Here is a 20,247-nt window from a genome sequence, read left to right on the forward strand (position 1 = left end):
ATAAATGCCTTAATTTGTATGGTGACTATGTAGAAAAGTAGTATTTGAGTGTGGCTTTCATCTGTATATAATAAAATTTGTTTCCTATACTTTGTTTATTTTTTTATTCCAAAACGTAATCTACTTTCTGGATAGCCCTCGTATATCATTGAATCAGCTTTTTTAGGATTTTTATCCACCTTGTAGCTCCGCTCTAAATTTTTTTAACCCCAAATGGGATCATGACCCATAGTTTCGATACCATGGCATTAAGGTATTCGATATGAACCCTCCAAATAGGAAAATGGGTAGTGACTCTGACTGCCATAACGAAGGCCCTGGGTTCCAATCCCAGAGAAGATATAGATGAAGATTGCTTATTCGAGCATCGGAGGCAACGATTGCCACCTATTAGTTGCCTCCGTAATAACATGACCACCACTTCCAGCCTTAATAGTGACCAACACTTATAATGGCTAGTACCCACCATTGAAGGAAAGGAGCTGAGGGGAAAAAAAGTAATTTGGTGTTCCTGGTTATAAATTCTTTAAAAAAAAAAATCTGGTAAACCTAAGCTATTTTATAAATGCTGATGTGATAAACATTTTACTTCAGCAGCAACCTATGAGAAATATTTATAATTTATTTCTTTTTTTTAAAGCATAAATGTTTAAGTATTATATTTATTAACCAATAAACTATGTATGAGATGTATGAACAAACTTTGTCATTACTTTCTGTTAATATTTTATTAAACCACAGGCAAATAGAAATAAATTTTGAAACTAAATAAACTGCTAGAATTTATCATTTTTGTGAATTAAAATAAAAGTAAAATGATAAATCTAACTTGAAATTAAAATGTGTACAGAATGTCAATTCAAATTATAAAAATTGCTTAGCAATAAATTTAAAAGTACATATTAGGTCAGAAAATGCATCACAATATTGCATTAGAAAATAAAAGAGGGAACTAAGAAATCAAACTTGTAAGACAATTGAAGACATGAATTTTTCTATTAGTTTAAATGTTAATACATACTTATTTTCATAAAGAACACTAGATAAAAAGAATGTTGTTCTTTGTAGCTCTATATCTGCAAATGGAAATAGTTGAAGTTCTTCTTTGTCTGCAAAAGATAAATTGTTTAAGAAGTTTGAGAGGAAATGAAACATCTCTTGAATTCTGTGTATAAATCTTCAGAACTTATCCTAAAACATTTATGTTAATTTTAAGCTTATAAAAATTGATTTGATGCTGATCTGTGTAAATTTAATATAAATCACTGTAGTGAAAACTGATTATTCATGAAAAACTGTTTTTCTTGTCATCATTATATGAATTATTAAGTATTTATAATGCAAATTAATTTCAATAGAAATGATTGTAATTACATTGAGAAGTATTTCTGATGTCTTATGATGAAGTTTATATTAATATGCTGTTCTGTTTATGGCTATAAAATTTAAAAATGTTAATTATTTTAAATGAAGTTGTGTTTTCTTTTCTTGAAAGGTGTAGTAGCTTTAGATCATTATATCTATGCCGTTGGTGGCTATGATGGAGCTCTGCAATTGAAATCTGTTGAAAAGTATGATACAGAAACAAATGAATGGGTCTTTGTCTCTCCTATGTCTTCTCGTAGAAGTGCCCTAAGTGTTGCAGTTTTGGATGGTAAAATTTATGCTTTAGGTAAAATTTATGTTTTAATTTATAAATTTTAATAATTACAGTCAAAGGTCGTTAATTCGGACACCCATAATCCAGAATGATCTATAATCCGGACATCAAAGCTACAAACTTTCTGCGCATGCATCGCGTTGACGCATGCACGCAAGACCATTACGGCTGTGAATATGCGTGTGCACATGCGCAAAATACGTTTAAGAATGCGCGTTTAATGTATAACGGACAGTATAAGCTAAGCTAAAACTATCTAATTCAGTTAATGTTGCAGATTGCGTTGTTCCTTAATCTTCGAATTGGATCCGGCTTATTATTTTTTGCAGACTGTTAGAGCAATTTTATAAAAGTAAGCTTGAACTTTCGATTATGTCAAATAGAATTACTGATATATAGTTACTAATATGTAAAGGAGCTACAAAGCGAAAGTATGGTTCGAAGTCCATTACACAAAAAGTGGAATTGCTGCAAAAAATGAATAAAGGCATATCCTTTGTTTATCTAACCATTCCGAAATCTGTTTATCAATTTCACGCTGCTCTGCGTTTGGGGGGGGGGACTGTTGAAAGTGGTGATGAAGGCAAAGCATATTTTGCTTCCCTTAAATAAAGCTAAGACTAATCTAAATAAAATTCATGCTTTATTCCATAAATTAAAATAAAAGAGCTAACACTGTAGCCTTTACATTTAAAATCATTTCATTGAAAGCAAACTAGCACTATGCTAACTCATAGTAACACAAGAGAACAAGACATTCACCGATACCGGCGTACATATATATAATACTCGGCCAACCCGTCGATTTTGATGTCATCGGCCAATCAGCGGCAATCACGTTAGCTTACCGCCGATTGACCTCCGATCAAAATTCGCATGTGGAAAACTAAAGACAACAAACGGCCCTCTTTTCCTAATGCAAAGGCAAAAACAAAACTTATGCAGAAATTCATTGTTCAATTCTGTTATACGAAAACACTTATTGTCTTTAAACACTGAAAACATCTAAACAAAACTTTCTTAAATTAACAGCAGTCACTGCTTTTGTAAATAAATCGGCAGTATTTAATTTACTGGTGATAAATTAAAGGTCAAACACTCCATCATTTACTAGTCTTCTAACAAAGTGATATTTTATGTCTATGTGCTTAGTTCGGCGATTTTCTATTCCCGATCTAAAAAAATCAATGGCAGACTTGTTATCACAAAATAGTTTACACTCTCTTAAATTAAACTTTAAAATTTCATCTTGTAAGACATTTTCGTCCACATTAATTCCTTCGCTGCTTCAAATAAGGCGATTTACTCCGCTTCCATGGTTGATAAACTTACACATTTTTCTCTAACAGTTTTCCAGATTACCGGTACTTCATCTAAATATATTATAAATCCTCCCATGGACACACAGTCATCTCTATTACTTGCATAATCAGCATCTGAATAACAATATAAATTTAGATGTTTAATTTTCGATAAGTTTAACTTATATAATTTAGTACTATTTAGATAACCAAGCAATTTCAACAATGCTTCCCAATGCCTAATTCCAGGATTCTCCTGAAATTGTGATAAGATATTCACTGCATATGTCTAATAATTTTGTGCATCTCCAAATCAGATGATGGTGGTTCAGTGGGTTTACTAATTTGAACACTTTTACGTTTTTAACAATATTTTAATTACTATATACAGAGCGTATTCTTAGGCCGCCGCCTTCAACATGAACAAACTTTATTCTCTTACAACTAAGCGAGCAACAGCGCCCTCTAGCCTTTTTCTTCAAATTACACAACACTCCCCACCTGAACTCGGTGGAGAGTTCATCTTTCAATAATATATTCTAGAATATACAATTAATATTTCGACAATAAATCCTGGAGAAATGGTTAAATATAACAAACATGCATACATAATTATAAGCACATAAAATTTTACAAAACATTAAATAATACCTATCAGCAGGGTCAGGAGAATCAAACCTAAAAATACAAATACAAACATTAGTTAAGTTCCATATTATATAACAATTGTATAGGCCTTTTTAAGGTACCAGTAGGTGTTTTAATTATGCAAGATCTTATTTTACCATCTCTGCCTGGCATTAATTCCAAAATTTTACCTATTGTCCAAAGATTTCTGGGATGTTTGTCGTCATGAATCAAGACAATATCGTTGATTTTAAACTGAGATGCGTTAGAGTGTGGAGGACAAATATTGGCAGATCTCAGATTAAAAAGATACTCTGATCTCCAACGCTTCCAAAAATGATTTAAAATATCTTGATGGTATTTATATCGTTTAATAATTGAATTTCTTGACCCAGTCAAATTATTTGATGTTATTTTATTAGCAGGCAGAGATAGCAATCGTCTACCAACCAGAAAATGAGAGGATGCTAGTGGAGAAGGTTCATTGGGATCGGTAAACACGTAGGTAATTGGTCTACAATTAATCATTGCCTCGATTTCAATGAGCACTGTTTCAAGCTCTTTCACAGTAAGGGATGATCGACCAATAATTTTTCGCAAGCTGGATTTTATGGTTCGTACCATACGCTCCCAAAACCCTCCCCACCATGGACCCCTCTCAATAATAAATTTCCAATTTATGCCTCTAGCAGAAAATAATTCTTTCACAGATGAATCACTCAAAGTTTTAAAAATATGTTTTAGTTCTTTATCAGCTCTTTTAAAAGTCTTGGCATTATCGGAGTACACGGTAGTACACAGTCCTCGGCGAGCTAAAAATCTTCGGAAAGCTAGCAAAAAACTTTCAGTGCTGAGATCAGTTACTATCTCTATATGTAAGGCACGAGTGACCGCACACGTTAACAACAGCATGTAAACTTTACCTTGCCTGTCTTTCGTAAAAAATGGACCAGCGAAGTCCAACCCGGTCACAGCAAATGGAGGCGCTTCTTGGATTCTGTCTGGAGGAAGTGGAGCGATATCCTGTACCCCAGGACGAGCACTATATCGTTTGCATATCACACATTTGCTGATGATAGTCTTAACACGCTGTCTTCCCTTAATGATCCAATATTTGTCTCTGATCTGAGTTAGTGTCGAATTAACTCCAGCATGGAATACCCTTTCATGCGAGTCAGTGATGATCAACTCGGTAAACTTGCATTTTGAGGGTAATAGAATAGGATGTTTTAAATTCTCGTGACAGTCTGCAAATTGAATGCGACCTTTCAACCGAAGAATTCCCTCCTCATCAAGCCTTGGATTAAGGGAGTAGATGGAAGAATCGAGAATTGATTTTTTATTTGATAACTTAATTATTTCCGCTTGATACGATTCTCGTTGCGTAATTTTTACCCAATAATGTTCAGCTGCTTTAATCTCAAAAGCACTTAAAGGTCCATTCTCTGTAGACCTTTTCCGAAGCCTCCCAATAAATCTAAATACATAGGCAGTAATTCGAAGTAATTTTCCTAAAGAACTGAATTTTTCTATATGCAAAATTGGGGATTCATTGTTAATTACAGGTGCAGTCAAAATAATACTTTTTCTTAACTCCAACGATTCTGAATTTGGTTTTAATTTCTTTTGTTTTGGAAAGTTTTCAATAGGAAAACGTAACCAGGGTGGCCCATGCCACCACAGATCATTCTTAACTAGTGACTGAGCACTAATTCCTCGAGTTAGTAAATCGGAAGGATTTTGTTTTCCTTCGCAGTGGTTCCACAAATTTTTGTTGCATATACTCTGTATTTCTGTAACACGATTGGCGATAAATGGTTTCCAATTATTTGGCGAACCTTTAATCCAAGTAATGGCGATTTCGGAATCACTCCAAAAATAAACATCCTCAATTAAATCACCAAACAATTTTTTCAAATATTTATACATTCGAGCAGCCACGAGTGCTCCCATTAACTCTAAACGAGGAAGCGTGATTGCTCTTAAAGGTGCAACTCTGCATTTCGACATGATAAAGGAAGTTTTAATTTTAGAATCACTCGTACAATATCTGAAATATGAGATGGCCCCATATGCTTTAGGACTAGCGTCCGAAAATAGGTGAAGGCTTATATTCATTGGATCGTCATCAAAGAAATTTCTCTGTATCGATATTTCAGTTAAATCATTAAGTTCCTCCCGCCAAATGTTGAATTTGTCCTTAACCTCTGCAGGAAGGACCTCATCCCAGCCAGAACCGGAACACCAGATTTCTTGCATAATAATTTTTGCCCGAATAACAAAGGGTGCAATAAATCCAAATGGATCGTATATTTGGGCGATGCTTTGAAAAAGTTTCCTTTTTGTAGCAAAATCGTTTCCAGTAGAAAAGTCAATTAAATTTTTTAAATTTAACTTTATATCGTCTTCAATGGAATTCCAAATCATGCCTAAGAAATTCGATTCACTAGTTAATTTGTTGTCTGATTCCTTAATCCCATCTGAGACCCATAAATCGTTTAATGCTTTAGAATTAGTTCTTAATTTTCTGAAATTCATCCCAGCATCCTTAAATATATTAACCGCATCTACAGATAACCGATATGCATCTTCAACCGTTCCTGCTCCAAAATATAGGTCATCGACATAGACAGAAGAATTTAACATTTGGAAACTGTCCGGCATTTTATCGTTATATTTTCGAATGTGATATTTTATAGTGGCGGCCAAAATGAAAGGAGATATAGTCAAACCGAAAGCTACGTGACACATTTGCATAATCTTAAAGGAGTCATTATTTTCATTAAACCAAAGAAATTTTAGAAATTTTCTATCACCTTCAGCAATTCCTATCATCAAAAAGGCTTTTTCAACGTCTCCACAAAACGCTATCTTAAACTTACGAAAATTTAACATAATGTCTAGTATATTTAGATTTAGATTAGGTCCCGATTCAAGGCAGTCATTTAACGAATTCGTGTCCTCTGTCCTTGAGCTAGCATCGTACACAATTCTTACCTTAGTAGTTTCACTAGGTCGTATCACTGCTCGGTGCGGCATAAAATATCCCAAATTTGTATCATTATTTGGACATTCCTCCACAATTCCTTCTAATATCTGGTTCTCAATTATATTTTTATATTCCTGAAAAATCTGCGGAGTTTTACTTAGTTTATTGTGAAGGTTTGCGAATCGTTTCTTAGCTACCTCAAAATTATTTCCTAAATTATTTGGACTGTATTTCCAGATTAAATTTGCCTCATATCTTCCGTTTTTAAACTGCAAATTTCTTTCAAACTGGTCTACTATTTCGCAGTCAATATCGGAATAATCATCAGAATCATTAATTCCCATATGTTCTAATTCCCAAAAACCTTTTAAATCTTTCAACACAACAGTGTTTGTCATTACCGCTAAATTTTCAGAACAATTTTTGTTTGTTTTATTTTTCTCGATTCCTGCGGCAACCCAACCAAACACAGAACTGACTACGTACAACCCTTCAGATATTTTAATTCTTTCAGAATAAACTACATTCCAGAATTCATCCCCCCCAATTAATATCTCAACAGCTATGTTATTTTTTCTTGCGCAATCGGCGATCTGCAACCCCACATGCTCCATGAAGTCTGCAATTTGTTTACTAGGCACACTGATGGACGCCGAGGAAATAACATCCGAGATCAAACATTCAATTTTTATTTTATTATTTTGTTTCCAATTCTGAATTTCGATTTCAACGACCAGATAGGAATGATTCATTGCCTTCGTCGCACCAAATGAATAAATAGAAAGTCTTTCATAACGGATTGGAGTAAGTTTTAAATGGTCGGCCAATTTTTTCGTTATAAAGGATCTGTGACTGCCTTGATCAAGAATTAATCTAGTTAATTTTGATTTATACTTAGAACAAGCATAAACTGTACAAGTTTGTAATAATATTTCCCTGGCATTACAGTCATTATTATTATCACCTTGAGGAACAGAAGCAATTAATTTTAAGTTTTGAACTTTATTTCTTTCCTCAGAATTCAAAGTCAGAGATTCAGTTTCATTTTTGGAATAACCTTGTTCCAACTTTTTGTTTACAAGGGATTTATTAGTACAAATCGATTCATTGTGATACATACCGCCACATTTATTACATTTAGTTTTATTTCTGCACCTTTCTGATGTATGGAATTTTTTAAAACAAGAAAAGCAGCGGTTTTCGGATCTTAGTTTCTTTAATTTATCAGAAACATTCACTTCGCATTTAAATGACTCGTGCAAATTATCACAAAAGATGCATTTTCGGTTAACTGCAGTATAAAATGCAGCCGTGGGTGTATTTTTTACATATTTTCTAGTTTCATATTTTGATTGATCGACTCGCGGAGGCACAGGATTTTTCCTTTCGCTTAATACTAGATTTGAAACTTCCCTGCATTCTATTTCCGTTTTAATAAATTGTGTTAATTCCGAAACTTCAACTTTTATCTTTCGATCCTCTTTGCCGATTAAATTCCAAAACTAAATCGTCCAGAATTAATTTTAATAATATTGGAATTAATAAATGTCCATATGAGCCAGAAGTTACTTCTAAAGTTTCCAAATTACGAATCAAAACATCTAATTCGTCATATAATTTACGTAAAGCCTTTACGTTACCAGAATTTTTAACGGCTTCTAAATTGAGAATTTTATTCATGAATGAATTAATGATCAGGTCTTTTCGACCATATCTGTCCTTTAGTAATGCTACACAACTATCATAATTACTTTCTGTTAACTCAAAGCCTGACACAACATTCGAAGCTTGTCCCGTTAAGAATGTTTTTAAGTATACAAATTTTTGTATTTTTGAAAGCGTTTCGTTTTTATGTATCGAATTTTCGAAACTATTCCAAAATTCATTCCATTGTTTGGGGTCTCCCCAAAATTTATCAATCATTAATTTTGGTAATTTCAGCGTACTACTCCCACTAGAACTGGAACTTACATGCAAAATTCCATTACCACTAGACTGGTTTAAATCAGTACTTTGGGGATTCCTCGCTGGTGGTACTGCGGTAACCGTACCTAGAAACTGCTTAATTTGACTACAAGCAATTATACATTTGTCATTGTATTCTTCGCTTATACTACAATCTTCTTCAATTAAGTTAACATCAATTAACTCTTGTATTTCATCATCAAGCGTTCTTAAATTATTTTTCTTTTCGGTTAATAATTCAAACAATTCTCGTAATTCTTTAATCAAATTTTCCTCCCCTTCAACTTTTAATTTATCTTCAATCACTTTAATTAACCTAGTAACAGACGATCTCAATGTGGAACGTTTACGTTTCAATCTATCTAACTTCTCTTCCATTTTATTTAATTTAAATACACCCACGACAGCAATAATAAATACTTACTAATGTACTACAAATAATCACTAAATAATTAATTTAAGATTTCCCTACCTTTATTTGGAATTCCATTGTCACTTGAATATGAAATATCCATTGAAATCGAAACACTTGGATCGAACACCTAAAATCTTCACAAAGCCTTAATTCCTTACGCCGATGCACCATCTAATAATTTTGTGCATCTCCAAATCAGATGATGGTGGTTCAGTGGGTTTACTAATTTGAACACTTTTACGTTTTTAACAATATTTTAATTACTATATACAGAGCGTATTCTTAGGCCGCCGCCTTCAACATGAACAAACTTTATTCTCTTACAACTAAGCGAGCAACAGCGCCCTCTAGCCTTTTTCTTCAAATTACACAACAATATGTAATATCAGGCCTTTTCCTGTTAGCTACAAAAACTAAACATCCTAACAGATTTCTAAAGGGTAATGTATGCATTTCCGCAATTTCTGCACTTGTAGATGGACAATCTAATTTTGTAAGAATAGTGCCTTTAGCTATGGGAAATAAAGTTATTGATATCTGGAAATGTTTAAATTTTTCAAAAATTTCTTTGATATATTTTTGCTGATGTATAAAAACCCCATTCTCTTTCTCTAAGAATTCAATTCCAAGTAACGTTTTAGTTTTGCCTAATACTTTAAGATCAAAAAACTTACTCAGCTGTGAAATTACTTTATCTATACTATATTGATCTTTACTAAAAATCACAATATCATCTACATATAACAAGAGAATTACATTTGAACTCTTATAAACACAATTACACCATTGTATTTTCTTAAAATGTAGATTTTCTGAAGTACTTTCAAATTCACAAAACCATTCACGGCCACTTTGATGTAGACCGAAAATGCCTTGTGTAATAAACACACTTTATTTTCCTCTTTGATAAATCCCTCTGGTTGGGTCATATATATTTTTTCATTTAGGTTTGCATATAAATATGCATTCTTTACATCTAACTGACAATTAGTCTATCCATATAAACATACCAGGATAGTGAAAAATATTCTTATGATTGAAAAATTTACTACAGGACTGTAAACGTCATCAAAATCTTCACCTCTTTTCTGCCTGAATCCTTGTGCTACTAAACGTGCTTTGTATCTAACCACTTGATTCTTTTTATTTCTTTTTAGCGTATAGACCCATTTGTTTCCTATCATAGTTTTATTTTCTGGCTTTTTGACTAATTCCCAAACCTTTCTTTTCTTCATTGTGTCAATTTCTTCTTTCATTGCCTTATCCCATTCTTCGGCATTTACTGATTTTCGTGCTTCTTTAAAATTTTGTGTGATTAATTATTTTTACGGAATTTGCCTCTTCAGACACGGAGCTAGTCTCCTGTTCTACAAAATTAACTTTCCCCGAGTATTCGTTTTTTTCACTAAAATCGAACTTATCTTTTTCAAATTTAATATTTCTTGCCTCACAATACTTTTCAATATCATTATAAGATCTAAAACAGGTGTCTGTTCCCTCTACATAATAATATATGTCTGTACGTGTTCCATCTGGCCTTTTAACTGCTTTTCTTTGCCAGTTTAAGTCTGATACTTCTTTCGGAGTAGATTTGTCATCTGACAACTTTATTTCTTCTCTAGAAATTTCCTGTTCTTCATCTGATTCTGCTAATAGCTCAGATTACTCTAGTCTTTTAAATTTAGGTTTTGATTTCTGTTCCAGAATGCCATTTGCTGCATACAGTTTTTCATCAAACTTCACATTACAGGTTTCTATTAATCTGCGTTCTTCTGGCAGCCATATCCTATAACCCCTAGTTTCCTTCTCATATCCTACTGTACGTATCCAAATGATCAGAAGGTTGTTGATGCTTGCTGCTTGATCTATTGCACCAAGATATTTTACTGTACATTTATTTACAATTTATTTACAAGTCGTATGCCACCTGGCATGTTTACAAGCGTTATGCCTCCTGGCATGTACATGATAGACATATTCTGCCACCTGGCATGTGAATTGATACATCATACTAGTTTTCTGCCACCTGACAGATACGATGCAATTACCCCAATTATCCGTAATACACCCGACATTTTGGCGTGTCCGCTTCCCTTACGTTCTGTAACGTAACTAACTTTTTGTGCGGTGCGCCCTCTGGGCACAAATCACCGAGGAGGCCAAAACATCCTCCCCCCCCCCGATGAATTACATTCATCTTAATACAATCTTCAATATATGCAAACAAGTAAATGAAAAATATAGAAACTGAAAACATACAAAAACCTTCAAAAAGTATAAAATTACATATCACACTTACCAATCTTCTAGCAAAACATCTTATATCTTACTATATTGAAACGTTAACTATGAGGGTTAAACTAGAACAAACAAATAAAATTATTAGTACAATAAGAAATAAAAAAAATAATAAAACATATTCAATATGAAACAAATACTTAAGTTAATGTTCTTCAACTGGTAAAAGACACAGTTTGGTAATAGGACGTTTAATGTCCCCGTGCACAGTTTTTAGTCTAACCACTCGGACATTATTGTCTCTTCCAGGAAACACCTCTATTACTCGCCCGAGTTTCCAACGTAATGAAGGCATATTATCTTCTTTAATGAGAACCAAGTCATTTAGACGAATATTTTTGCTAGGCTGTCTCCATTTGCTACGCTGCTGTAGTTGGCACAGGTACTCTTTAGACCACCGCTTCCAAAACCCTTGGAACATCTGCTGTGTTAGTTGCCATCTTTGCAATGGAGATACTCGTACTTCGGTTAAATCTTGTTCCGGAACAGCTGTTAAAGAATTCCCTATAATAAAGTGTCCAGGAGTCAAAGCTGTCAAATCATTGGGATCACTGGAGACCGGTGTTATTGGCCTCGAATTTAAGCATGCTTCAATTTGTGCAATTAGAGTTAGAAACTGTTCATAAGTCAAAATTTGAGTTCCAACACATTTCTTTGGATGCAGCTTCATAGATCTAACAGCTGCCTCCCATATACCACCATGATGTGGAGCAGTTGGCGGGTTGAATATCCACCTTATGTTTTCATTTGCTAACCACCTTTGAAATTCTGAGGTTGACTGGACAGATGAAACTGCTTCCTTGAGGATTTTATTTGAACCTATAGTTCCACAATCACTTCTTATTTCTTGAGGTTTTCCTCTCCTCGAAGCAAATCGTTTTAGAGCAGCTAGGAATGCTTCACTGGATAAGTCGCTAGCAAACTCTAAATGGATAGCCTTTGTAGCTAAACAAACGCAAATACAGATATAACATTTAATTGGTCTTATACCTCTTCTCCTTTTCATTTTCACAGAAAATGGGCCGGCATAATCAACGCCAACCTTTGAAAAGGTTCTACTTGAAATCACTCTACTTGCAGGTAGTTCTCCCATTAATTGAATAGATGTTACTGCTCGTACTCTGCAACATTTTATGCATTTCCAAATGCATTTTTTAATTTCATTCTTTGCACTTATTATCCAGTATTTCTGTCTTATTGCGGATAACATTAAATGCAACCCTCCATGTAAATGTTTTTTGTGATAATGCTGTATCATTAATTTTGTGAAGTGATTATTATTTGGCAATATAATGGGATGTTTACTTTCTCTGGTAATTTTTGCGTTTCTTAATCTACCTCCTACTCTTAAAATTTCGTTTTCATCTAGAAATGGATTAAGTGAAATGATTTTGCTTTTAGTTTTAATCGGTTGTTCTGTCTTTAAAGCCTTAATTTCTTCTGAAAATTCATTAAGTTGAACATTTCTTATAATAAATTCTGAAGCCTTCCGTAACTCATAGGCGGTAAGCACACCAGATTGCTTTTCACGAGCGGATTTACAGTTGTTCACAAAGCGCAGAACATAAGCCAATATTCCCAGTACTTTGGTTAAATTTCCGTACAGTTCAAGATTTAGTAACGGTTCTGTAGATTCCACAAGTGTTTTCAAAGTAACACATTTACGTTCTTCACTAACGTTTTGCAAGTCAGCTTCGGTATTCATTTCGTTTATGTGATGTCGAATATCTACTTCTGAAAGCCAGGGTGGCCCAGAAAACCAATCACTATCATTAATTAGAGCTTCAGCATCCATCCCCTCATAAGTTTATCAGCAGGGTTTGTCTTCCCACTGCAAAAGTACCAGTTGTTTAAAATTGTTTTCTCCTTGATTTCTACCACACGATTTCTAACAAATTGTTTCCACTCGTTGGCAGATCCCTTGATCCAGTGAATGCAAATTTGGGAATCAGTCCAGTAAAATATATTTCCCTTATCCAACTGCGGAAATATCGATTGAAAATACGAACCTAATCTTGCAGAAATTAATGTTCCCAAAAGTTCAAGCCTAGGGAGTGTTACCCTTTTTAATGGAGCCAAACGGGATTTCGACATTATGAAACTTGTTTTACATTTATTTTTCTTCTTAAATCTAAAATATGCTACGGCACCATAACACTTGGGACTGGCATCAGAAAATATTTGAACTTCTATAAACTTCCAACACATATCACTGAAGTACTGTCTGGGAATTTCGAAAAACTTTATTTTTTCAACTTCCTTTAACCATTCCTGAAATATGAATTCTGTATCAAGGGGAACATTTTCGTCCCATTGAATACCCTTTTCCCACATAGTTTGCATTAAGAGTTTAATTCGAACAGTAAATGGATTCATAATTCCTAAGGGATCAAAGAGCATACCACATGCTGCTAAAATGATGCGTTTAGTTACTTTGAGATTTTGTAACTTCTCAAACTGAGATACATCTATTTTCAAATTATCATTGACATTGTCCCAGATAAGACCTAAAACTTTCAACGGCACCAAAGAGTCTTCAGATGTTTCACGAGAGTCAATTCCATTAAGTTTCCATAGTTCATTCAGCTCAGGTGAGTTTGAAACCCATCTACGTAAATTCATACTGGCCTCGCTAAGAATGAAAATGATGTCCTTGCTTAAATGTAAGGCCTTTGCTACATTAACTGTCCCAGAAATTAAATCATCTACGTAAAGCTCTTTTAACATACTGCATGCCTCTTAGTAGGCATCTTCATACTTTTTTAAATGCAGTCTTACTGTAGCTGTTAATAAATAAGGTGAGCACTTGACCCCGAAAGGAACTCGATTGTGTTGAAGAACTTGTAAGTTGGAATTACTGTGATCGAAATTTGACCCTTCCTCATTTATCCACAAAAACTTTAAAAAATCCCTATCTTCTTTAGCTAAGCCTACCTCTAAAAATGCACGCTGAATGTCGGCACAAAACGCAATTGAATGTACCCTGAATTTAATGATAATCTTTAGCAAATCAGGATTTAAATTAGGTCCGCTTTCCAAACAATCATTAAGTGATAAATTTCCCTTACTTTTAGAAGAAGCGTCAAAAACTATTCGAACCTTTGTAGAATCCTTCTGCTCGCGCACTACCGCATGATGAGGCATGTAATACCCCGTTTTCAAACTACTATTTAAATATGTATCTACCCGTTCCACTATACCATCTCTCAAGTGTTCATTAATTATCTCATTATATTTTAAATATAGCTCGCTATTTTTCTGAAACTTATTATTTAAAAATTGTAAACGCTGTTTTGCGATTTCATAATTGTTATTTAAACCTTCAACACCCTCTTTCCACAATAATCGAGTTTCATACCTTTTATTCTTGTAAGTTGTATTTCGTTCAAATGACTCTAAAATTTCTTTATCTGATAGAAATATTTCTTTATCCGAACTTATCCCAATTGCTTCTAATTCCCATAATTTTTTATCCTCCTCATTTATCCTCAAATCCTCATTTACAACGGTTATATGATTAACTCTTGCGTCCTTACACTTTGATCCTTCGTCTTTGCCTTGAATCACAAAACCGAAAGTGTTTTCTGTTGCAACTAATTTTTTACAAATCTTCACGTTTCGTTCTCCTAAAATTTCCCAAATATAATCCGAACCTATTAATACTTGAATTTCGTCACTCGTACCAGCATCTGCTAATTCTATTCCCTTCTCAAGCGCCATCTTTCGTATCCACCGAGAAGGAACTTTTACTTGCCCTAGTGTTATAGAATCAATGACTATTGTGTTAATTTTTATCTTTTTATTGGGATGGCTTACATTTTGCAATACGATTTCTACGATATCATACAAGCGCTCTTTTGCATCTTTGCATCCAAATGTGAAAATAATAAGCACTTCTTTATTAATAATTTTCAACCCCAGTGAATCAACCACTTCTCGTAAGATGAATGACTTTGTTGACCCTGAATCTAGCATACAACGTAATACCTTTTCATTCCCCCCTTTACACCTAACTGCTGCCGAAAACGTCTGTAAAAGAACTGAAGTCGGTGGTTTAATTTTGTTATTATTTTCATTACATAAGAGCGAAAGAGAAGCTTCAGGGATTGGCGTTTGTTTTGTCTGATTGGAAGTATCCGTCTCTAAACCTTTCGATGCGGCGTCACATATTAACGAATTATGTAAACCTTGGACATTGCACAGTCTGCATTTTTCATCTTTATGAGCACAGAAACGCCTTGGATGCCCTTTTGAAAAGCAAATAAAACATAAACCTCAATCCATTAATGCCTTTCGGCGAGCCTTTAAATCAACTGCGCAATCATGATTCATATGACAAGCAGATAAACAAAATATGCAGACATTTTGATTCTCTTTCTTAGGCGGGGTAGAGAACTTTCGATTTCGATTAAAATGTGATTTTTGAAAGTATTTAGAGGGAGTTTTGCTTTGACTACTTAATACTGAAGCACCTTGCTTATTCGTACTGTAAATATTTCTTTTAGAATGCATGTAAGATTTATTTTGATAACCTTGATGGGAACTTTTGTTTCGTATTGATGTTTCATTTACATCAAAATTCTTAGAACGCGCTAACATCATTGATGTTTCCCTACATTCCACTTCCGTTTTCAAGAACGTTAGTAGTTCATTAACATCGAAATTTTGTTTATCACTTCTTTTCCTAGTGAATTCTAGAGTTAAATTCTCGGGTATTAACTTTAACAAAATAGGGGATAATAAATGTCCATAAGAACCACTAGTAACATTTAAAGAATTCTTTTAATTTCTCATCCGCGGTTTCACCCTCTTCTAACAATGCAGAATCTATTTTACTCATCAACTTAGTAGTTAAGCTACGCGTCACCGTACGCAACTTCTTTACCTTATTCATAGCCTCCATTTTTTCCCATTAGATTCTATCAACTATAATAATCACCAAGATTTTTATTCAACAATTCTATTCAAAACTGGAAAAATGAAAAAGGGCCTACCTCGAATTTCTTCGCGTTAAATCCTGGCTTTTCAGTCATGAACTCACTAATTTTCTTCGTCCATTCTTCATCTTCACAAATCAAGTCCGGTGTCACCAAAAAAAAAATGTATGTATCCAAATGATCAGAAGGTTGTTGATGCTTGCTGCTTGATCTATTGCACCAAGATATTTTACTGTACATTTATTTACAATTTATTTACAAGTCGTATGCCACCTGGCATGTTTACAAGCGTTATGCCTCCTGGCATGTACATGATAGACATATTCTGCCACCTGGCATGTGAATTGATACATCATACTAGTTTTCTGCCACCTGACAGATACGATGCATTTACCTCAATTATCCGTAATGCGCCCGACATTTTGGCGTGTCCGCTTCCCTTACGTTCTGTAACGCAACTAACTTTTTGTGCGGTGCGGCCTCTGGGCACAAATCACCGCAATCACCGAGGAGGCCAAAACACCTACCATGATTCCTTCTTTGTACCTCATTTGTATTTATTTCTAATCTGTTTTGGCACACCAACATAGGCTTTACAACCAAATATTTTAAAATAAACAACACTGGGTTTTCTATTTAGGAACATTTCATAAGGGGTTCGGTTGCTTTTATGACATACTCTGTTCCACATATGTACGAAACAGCCAAGAGCTTCTGCCCACCATTCTTTTCCCATTTTACCATCACTGAGCATAGCTTTAATTGCGTCTAATGCCGTTCGGTTAAAAAGGCTGGGGTGTATGCGTTTGTGCGTTCAACTCTAATTCCATTTTTGGCTAAGTACTCTTCGAATTGCCTGTTACAGAATTCCCCACTGTTATCGGTGCGTATACTTATTAATTTTCTATTCGTCAGTCTTTCCATTTGCCTATGATAATTCTTAAAGTTGTAGAACGATTCATTTTTATTTTTCATACAATACACTGTTACTATTCTACTATAGTCATCTACAATAGCAAGGAAATATTTACGGAACTGGTTAGTGGGCCACAAACGTCTAAATAAACCAACTGCAATGGTTTATCCGATCTCTTCGAAACAGTTTTAAAAGTTTTTCTACTAGATTTAGGAATAATACATGATTCACACCTCTCTATTGGTTTTCCAATTTCTGGTAACCCTTTCACACTTTGATTCTTACTAGTTTTCTTAATATAATCAAAATTTACGTGGTTAAATCTCCGATGCCATAGCATTGCATCGTCTACTTTATTTAACTTTCCAATTTCTGTACCGTAACCAGCTTCCCTTTTACCTGTTGCATATCTAAATGGTTTTACATGATAAAATCTGTCATATCATTTAGCATAGCATAATCTATCCCAATTATTAAAGTATATCCACATCTTCCCTTTTGAAATCACAAAATGAGCACCTGCCTTTTCTAACCTTGCTCCCGATAATAAATTTCTTCTTAGATTTGGATTATATAACACTTTATCTAACTCAATCCAATTTATTCGATTGCCTACTTTTACTGCAAATTTGATGGTACTTTTCCCTAGAACTTTACTTTCACAATTTCCTACAGCTAAAGACATACGTATATCATTTATTTCTTCAAAATTTGTCATTAAATTTCTATTATTACAGAAATGAGTTGTAGCTGCAGTATCTACGACCCAATTAAATTTATCTGCGTTATCTTTATCTGTAGTTGTTACATAATTTTCTACTAACATTAATTCTTTATCTTTAAACTGTCCATTTTTATCGTCTATTTTAAACTTCTGATTTTTACTTACATTTTCTTTACATTGAGCGATTAAGTGCCCAAATTTATGACATCTGAAACAAGGTCCTTTTCTCATATTCCCCATCTTTTTCGTAGATTTAGTTTTATTTTCAACATTATCTTTCCCTGCGTTTGAATCAATAGTATTAAACAGGCTTACCTTGCTGTCTTCTAAATCGGCATTTACCTGGTGAAGTCGGCTTTCTTCCCTTACCAGCTCTTCAGCAATTCTTTCCAGTGTAAAATCTTCGTCCTTCCACCTATAGATCAACTGTACAATGCCGGAGTATTCCTGGGGTAATCTCCTTATTGCCTGAAATCCTTTAAAAAGATCTGCCAAGTTGTGACCAGCTTCAGCCAACTTCTTCGCAGTCATTCTTATCTTCGCGATGAATAATCCTATTTCTTCATTTAGTGTATATCTAATACTAAAAAACTCATCCAGTAACTCCTTGCTCTTGTTTTGGGTTTGAATTGTTTCTGTAGAACTTCCCATGCTTCTTTACCACTTGAACATTCTTGTATCAGCTGCCTGAACTCAGTTTTAATTCCGTAATATAATGTAGTGAAGGCTCTGTTCTCTCTCAGTGTGAACTGCTTTTCACACCTTGTTGCACTTTTATCTAATTCTTGTTCTTTGTCCTCTATGAAGCTCCAACAATTTCTATCCAGTAACAGCATTTTCATGTCGACTTTCCATCGATCCCAGTTGTCATGGTTTAACAGCTCAAAACCTTCAGGTAGTAATGACATCTTCAATTAAGTGTGAGCACAACAACTTGAACAAACTTCTAAGACAGGTCAGCTTCTTTTCGTGGATAACGGCCCTCTTCACATACATTCCCTCAATGCTGAGTTGAACTGGATGACTGATTAGCTGTTGGCGCTAGGCCCATAACCCTGTTGGCAGTGGTGATGAAGGCAAAGCATATTTTGCTTCCCTTAAATAAAGCTAAGACTAATCTAAATAAAATTCATGCTTTATTCCGTAAATTAAAATAAAAGAGCTAACACTGTAGCCTTTACATTTAAAATCATTTCATTGAAAGCAAACTAGCATTATGCTAACTCATAGTAACACAAGAGAACAAGACATTCGCCGATACCGGCGTACATATATATAATACTCGGCCAACCTGCCAGTCTTGATGTCATCGGCCAATCAGCGGCAATCATGTTAGCTTACCGCCGATTGACCTCCGATCAAAATTTGCATGTGGAAAACTAAAGCCAACAGGAACGTCGCGGTGCGCAATGAACTGGAAGTTGATCTGTCAGCACTATCCTTATCTTCAGGGCAGATGTTTTTATTTTATTTGGCTTATAATTCCTTACTAAATAAAGTATTTCATCTCGATGTACTCCATCTTTGATATAATTTTAATCAAATTCCTCGTCATTATAATTCGCTTCCGATAGCGAAGAAAGTGACACAGAGGTTATTGAAAACGAAAAAATTTCGATTGATAAATTAGTCGGTATTCTCGACGCAGCAATTATAGGACTTGAACAGTGGAACTTTGTAACTGAACAAGAAATTATGTCTGTTTATAGAATTAAAGAGAAAGTATTATCACATAAAAAATGAAGCAACTTAACAACTTACATTGAAAGAAATGTTTAATAAAGTAAACAAATAAATATTAAGCTTTTTTTTTTTTTTTTTTTTTTTTTTTTTTTTTTTTTGTAAATTTTGATACTCTTTAGATCATAATTGCTCTTTATTTCATAAATTACGGTTTCATATTTTTGATTTTATGACTTCTGCATGCCATCTTACCAGATTTAAATTGAAGATCTATAATCTGGAAAAATCGATAATCCGAAATTGCCGACGAGTCCGGATTAACGACTTTTGACTGTATAATCTCAGGTGAAAGTAGAAATTGTGTGTATACAAATAGGTGGGTGATTAATTCACTTTCAATAACACTTTATTATATTTTAGATTACATTAAAGTGTTTCTCATATTCCGTGAAAATTATTTTCATTAATTAACATTAGAAGTAAATAGTTGTAGTAATAATAAACAAAAATGTGTATTACATTAAAATTATATGAGTATTATATAAAATTATATGATTAAAATTAGCTGTTTCATTTAAAGTTATTCTTTTATAGCAGCGCTTTTTAGTAGCTTAGCCATGCCACACTTTTATGAGCATTATATCAGCTTGTGTAGATTCATCTCCTCCTTCAGAGAGATATAAAGCAGTCTAAGACAACAAAACAGACAACATTATTTTCATTGTTGTATAC

The 20,247-nt window shown here is 34.0% G+C and overlaps 1 protein-coding gene across 4 annotated transcripts in view; it reads left to right on the top strand.

Annotated features, from left to right (window-relative positions):
* The window catches only part of Keap1 (kelch like ECH associated protein 1), a 67,058-nt gene that overhangs the window by 44,460 nt on the left and 2,351 nt on the right, over positions 1–20,247 (top strand). For all 4 annotated transcript variants that reach the window (XM_085814462.1, XM_085814465.1, XM_085814464.1 and 1 more), the window contains one exon: positions 1,496–1,672. In XM_085814462.1, coding sequence (XP_085670588.1) covers positions 1,496–1,672 — 177 coding nt within the window. The remainder of the gene's footprint in view (positions 1–1,495; positions 1,673–20,247) is intronic.

Source organism: Stegodyphus dumicola, chromosome 4, assembly GCF_044657685.1.
Source record: "Stegodyphus dumicola isolate Sdum_Otavi_A_Nest chromosome 4, ASM4465768v1".
Classification (NCBI taxonomy): domain Eukaryota; kingdom Metazoa; phylum Arthropoda; class Arachnida; order Araneae; family Eresidae; genus Stegodyphus; species Stegodyphus dumicola.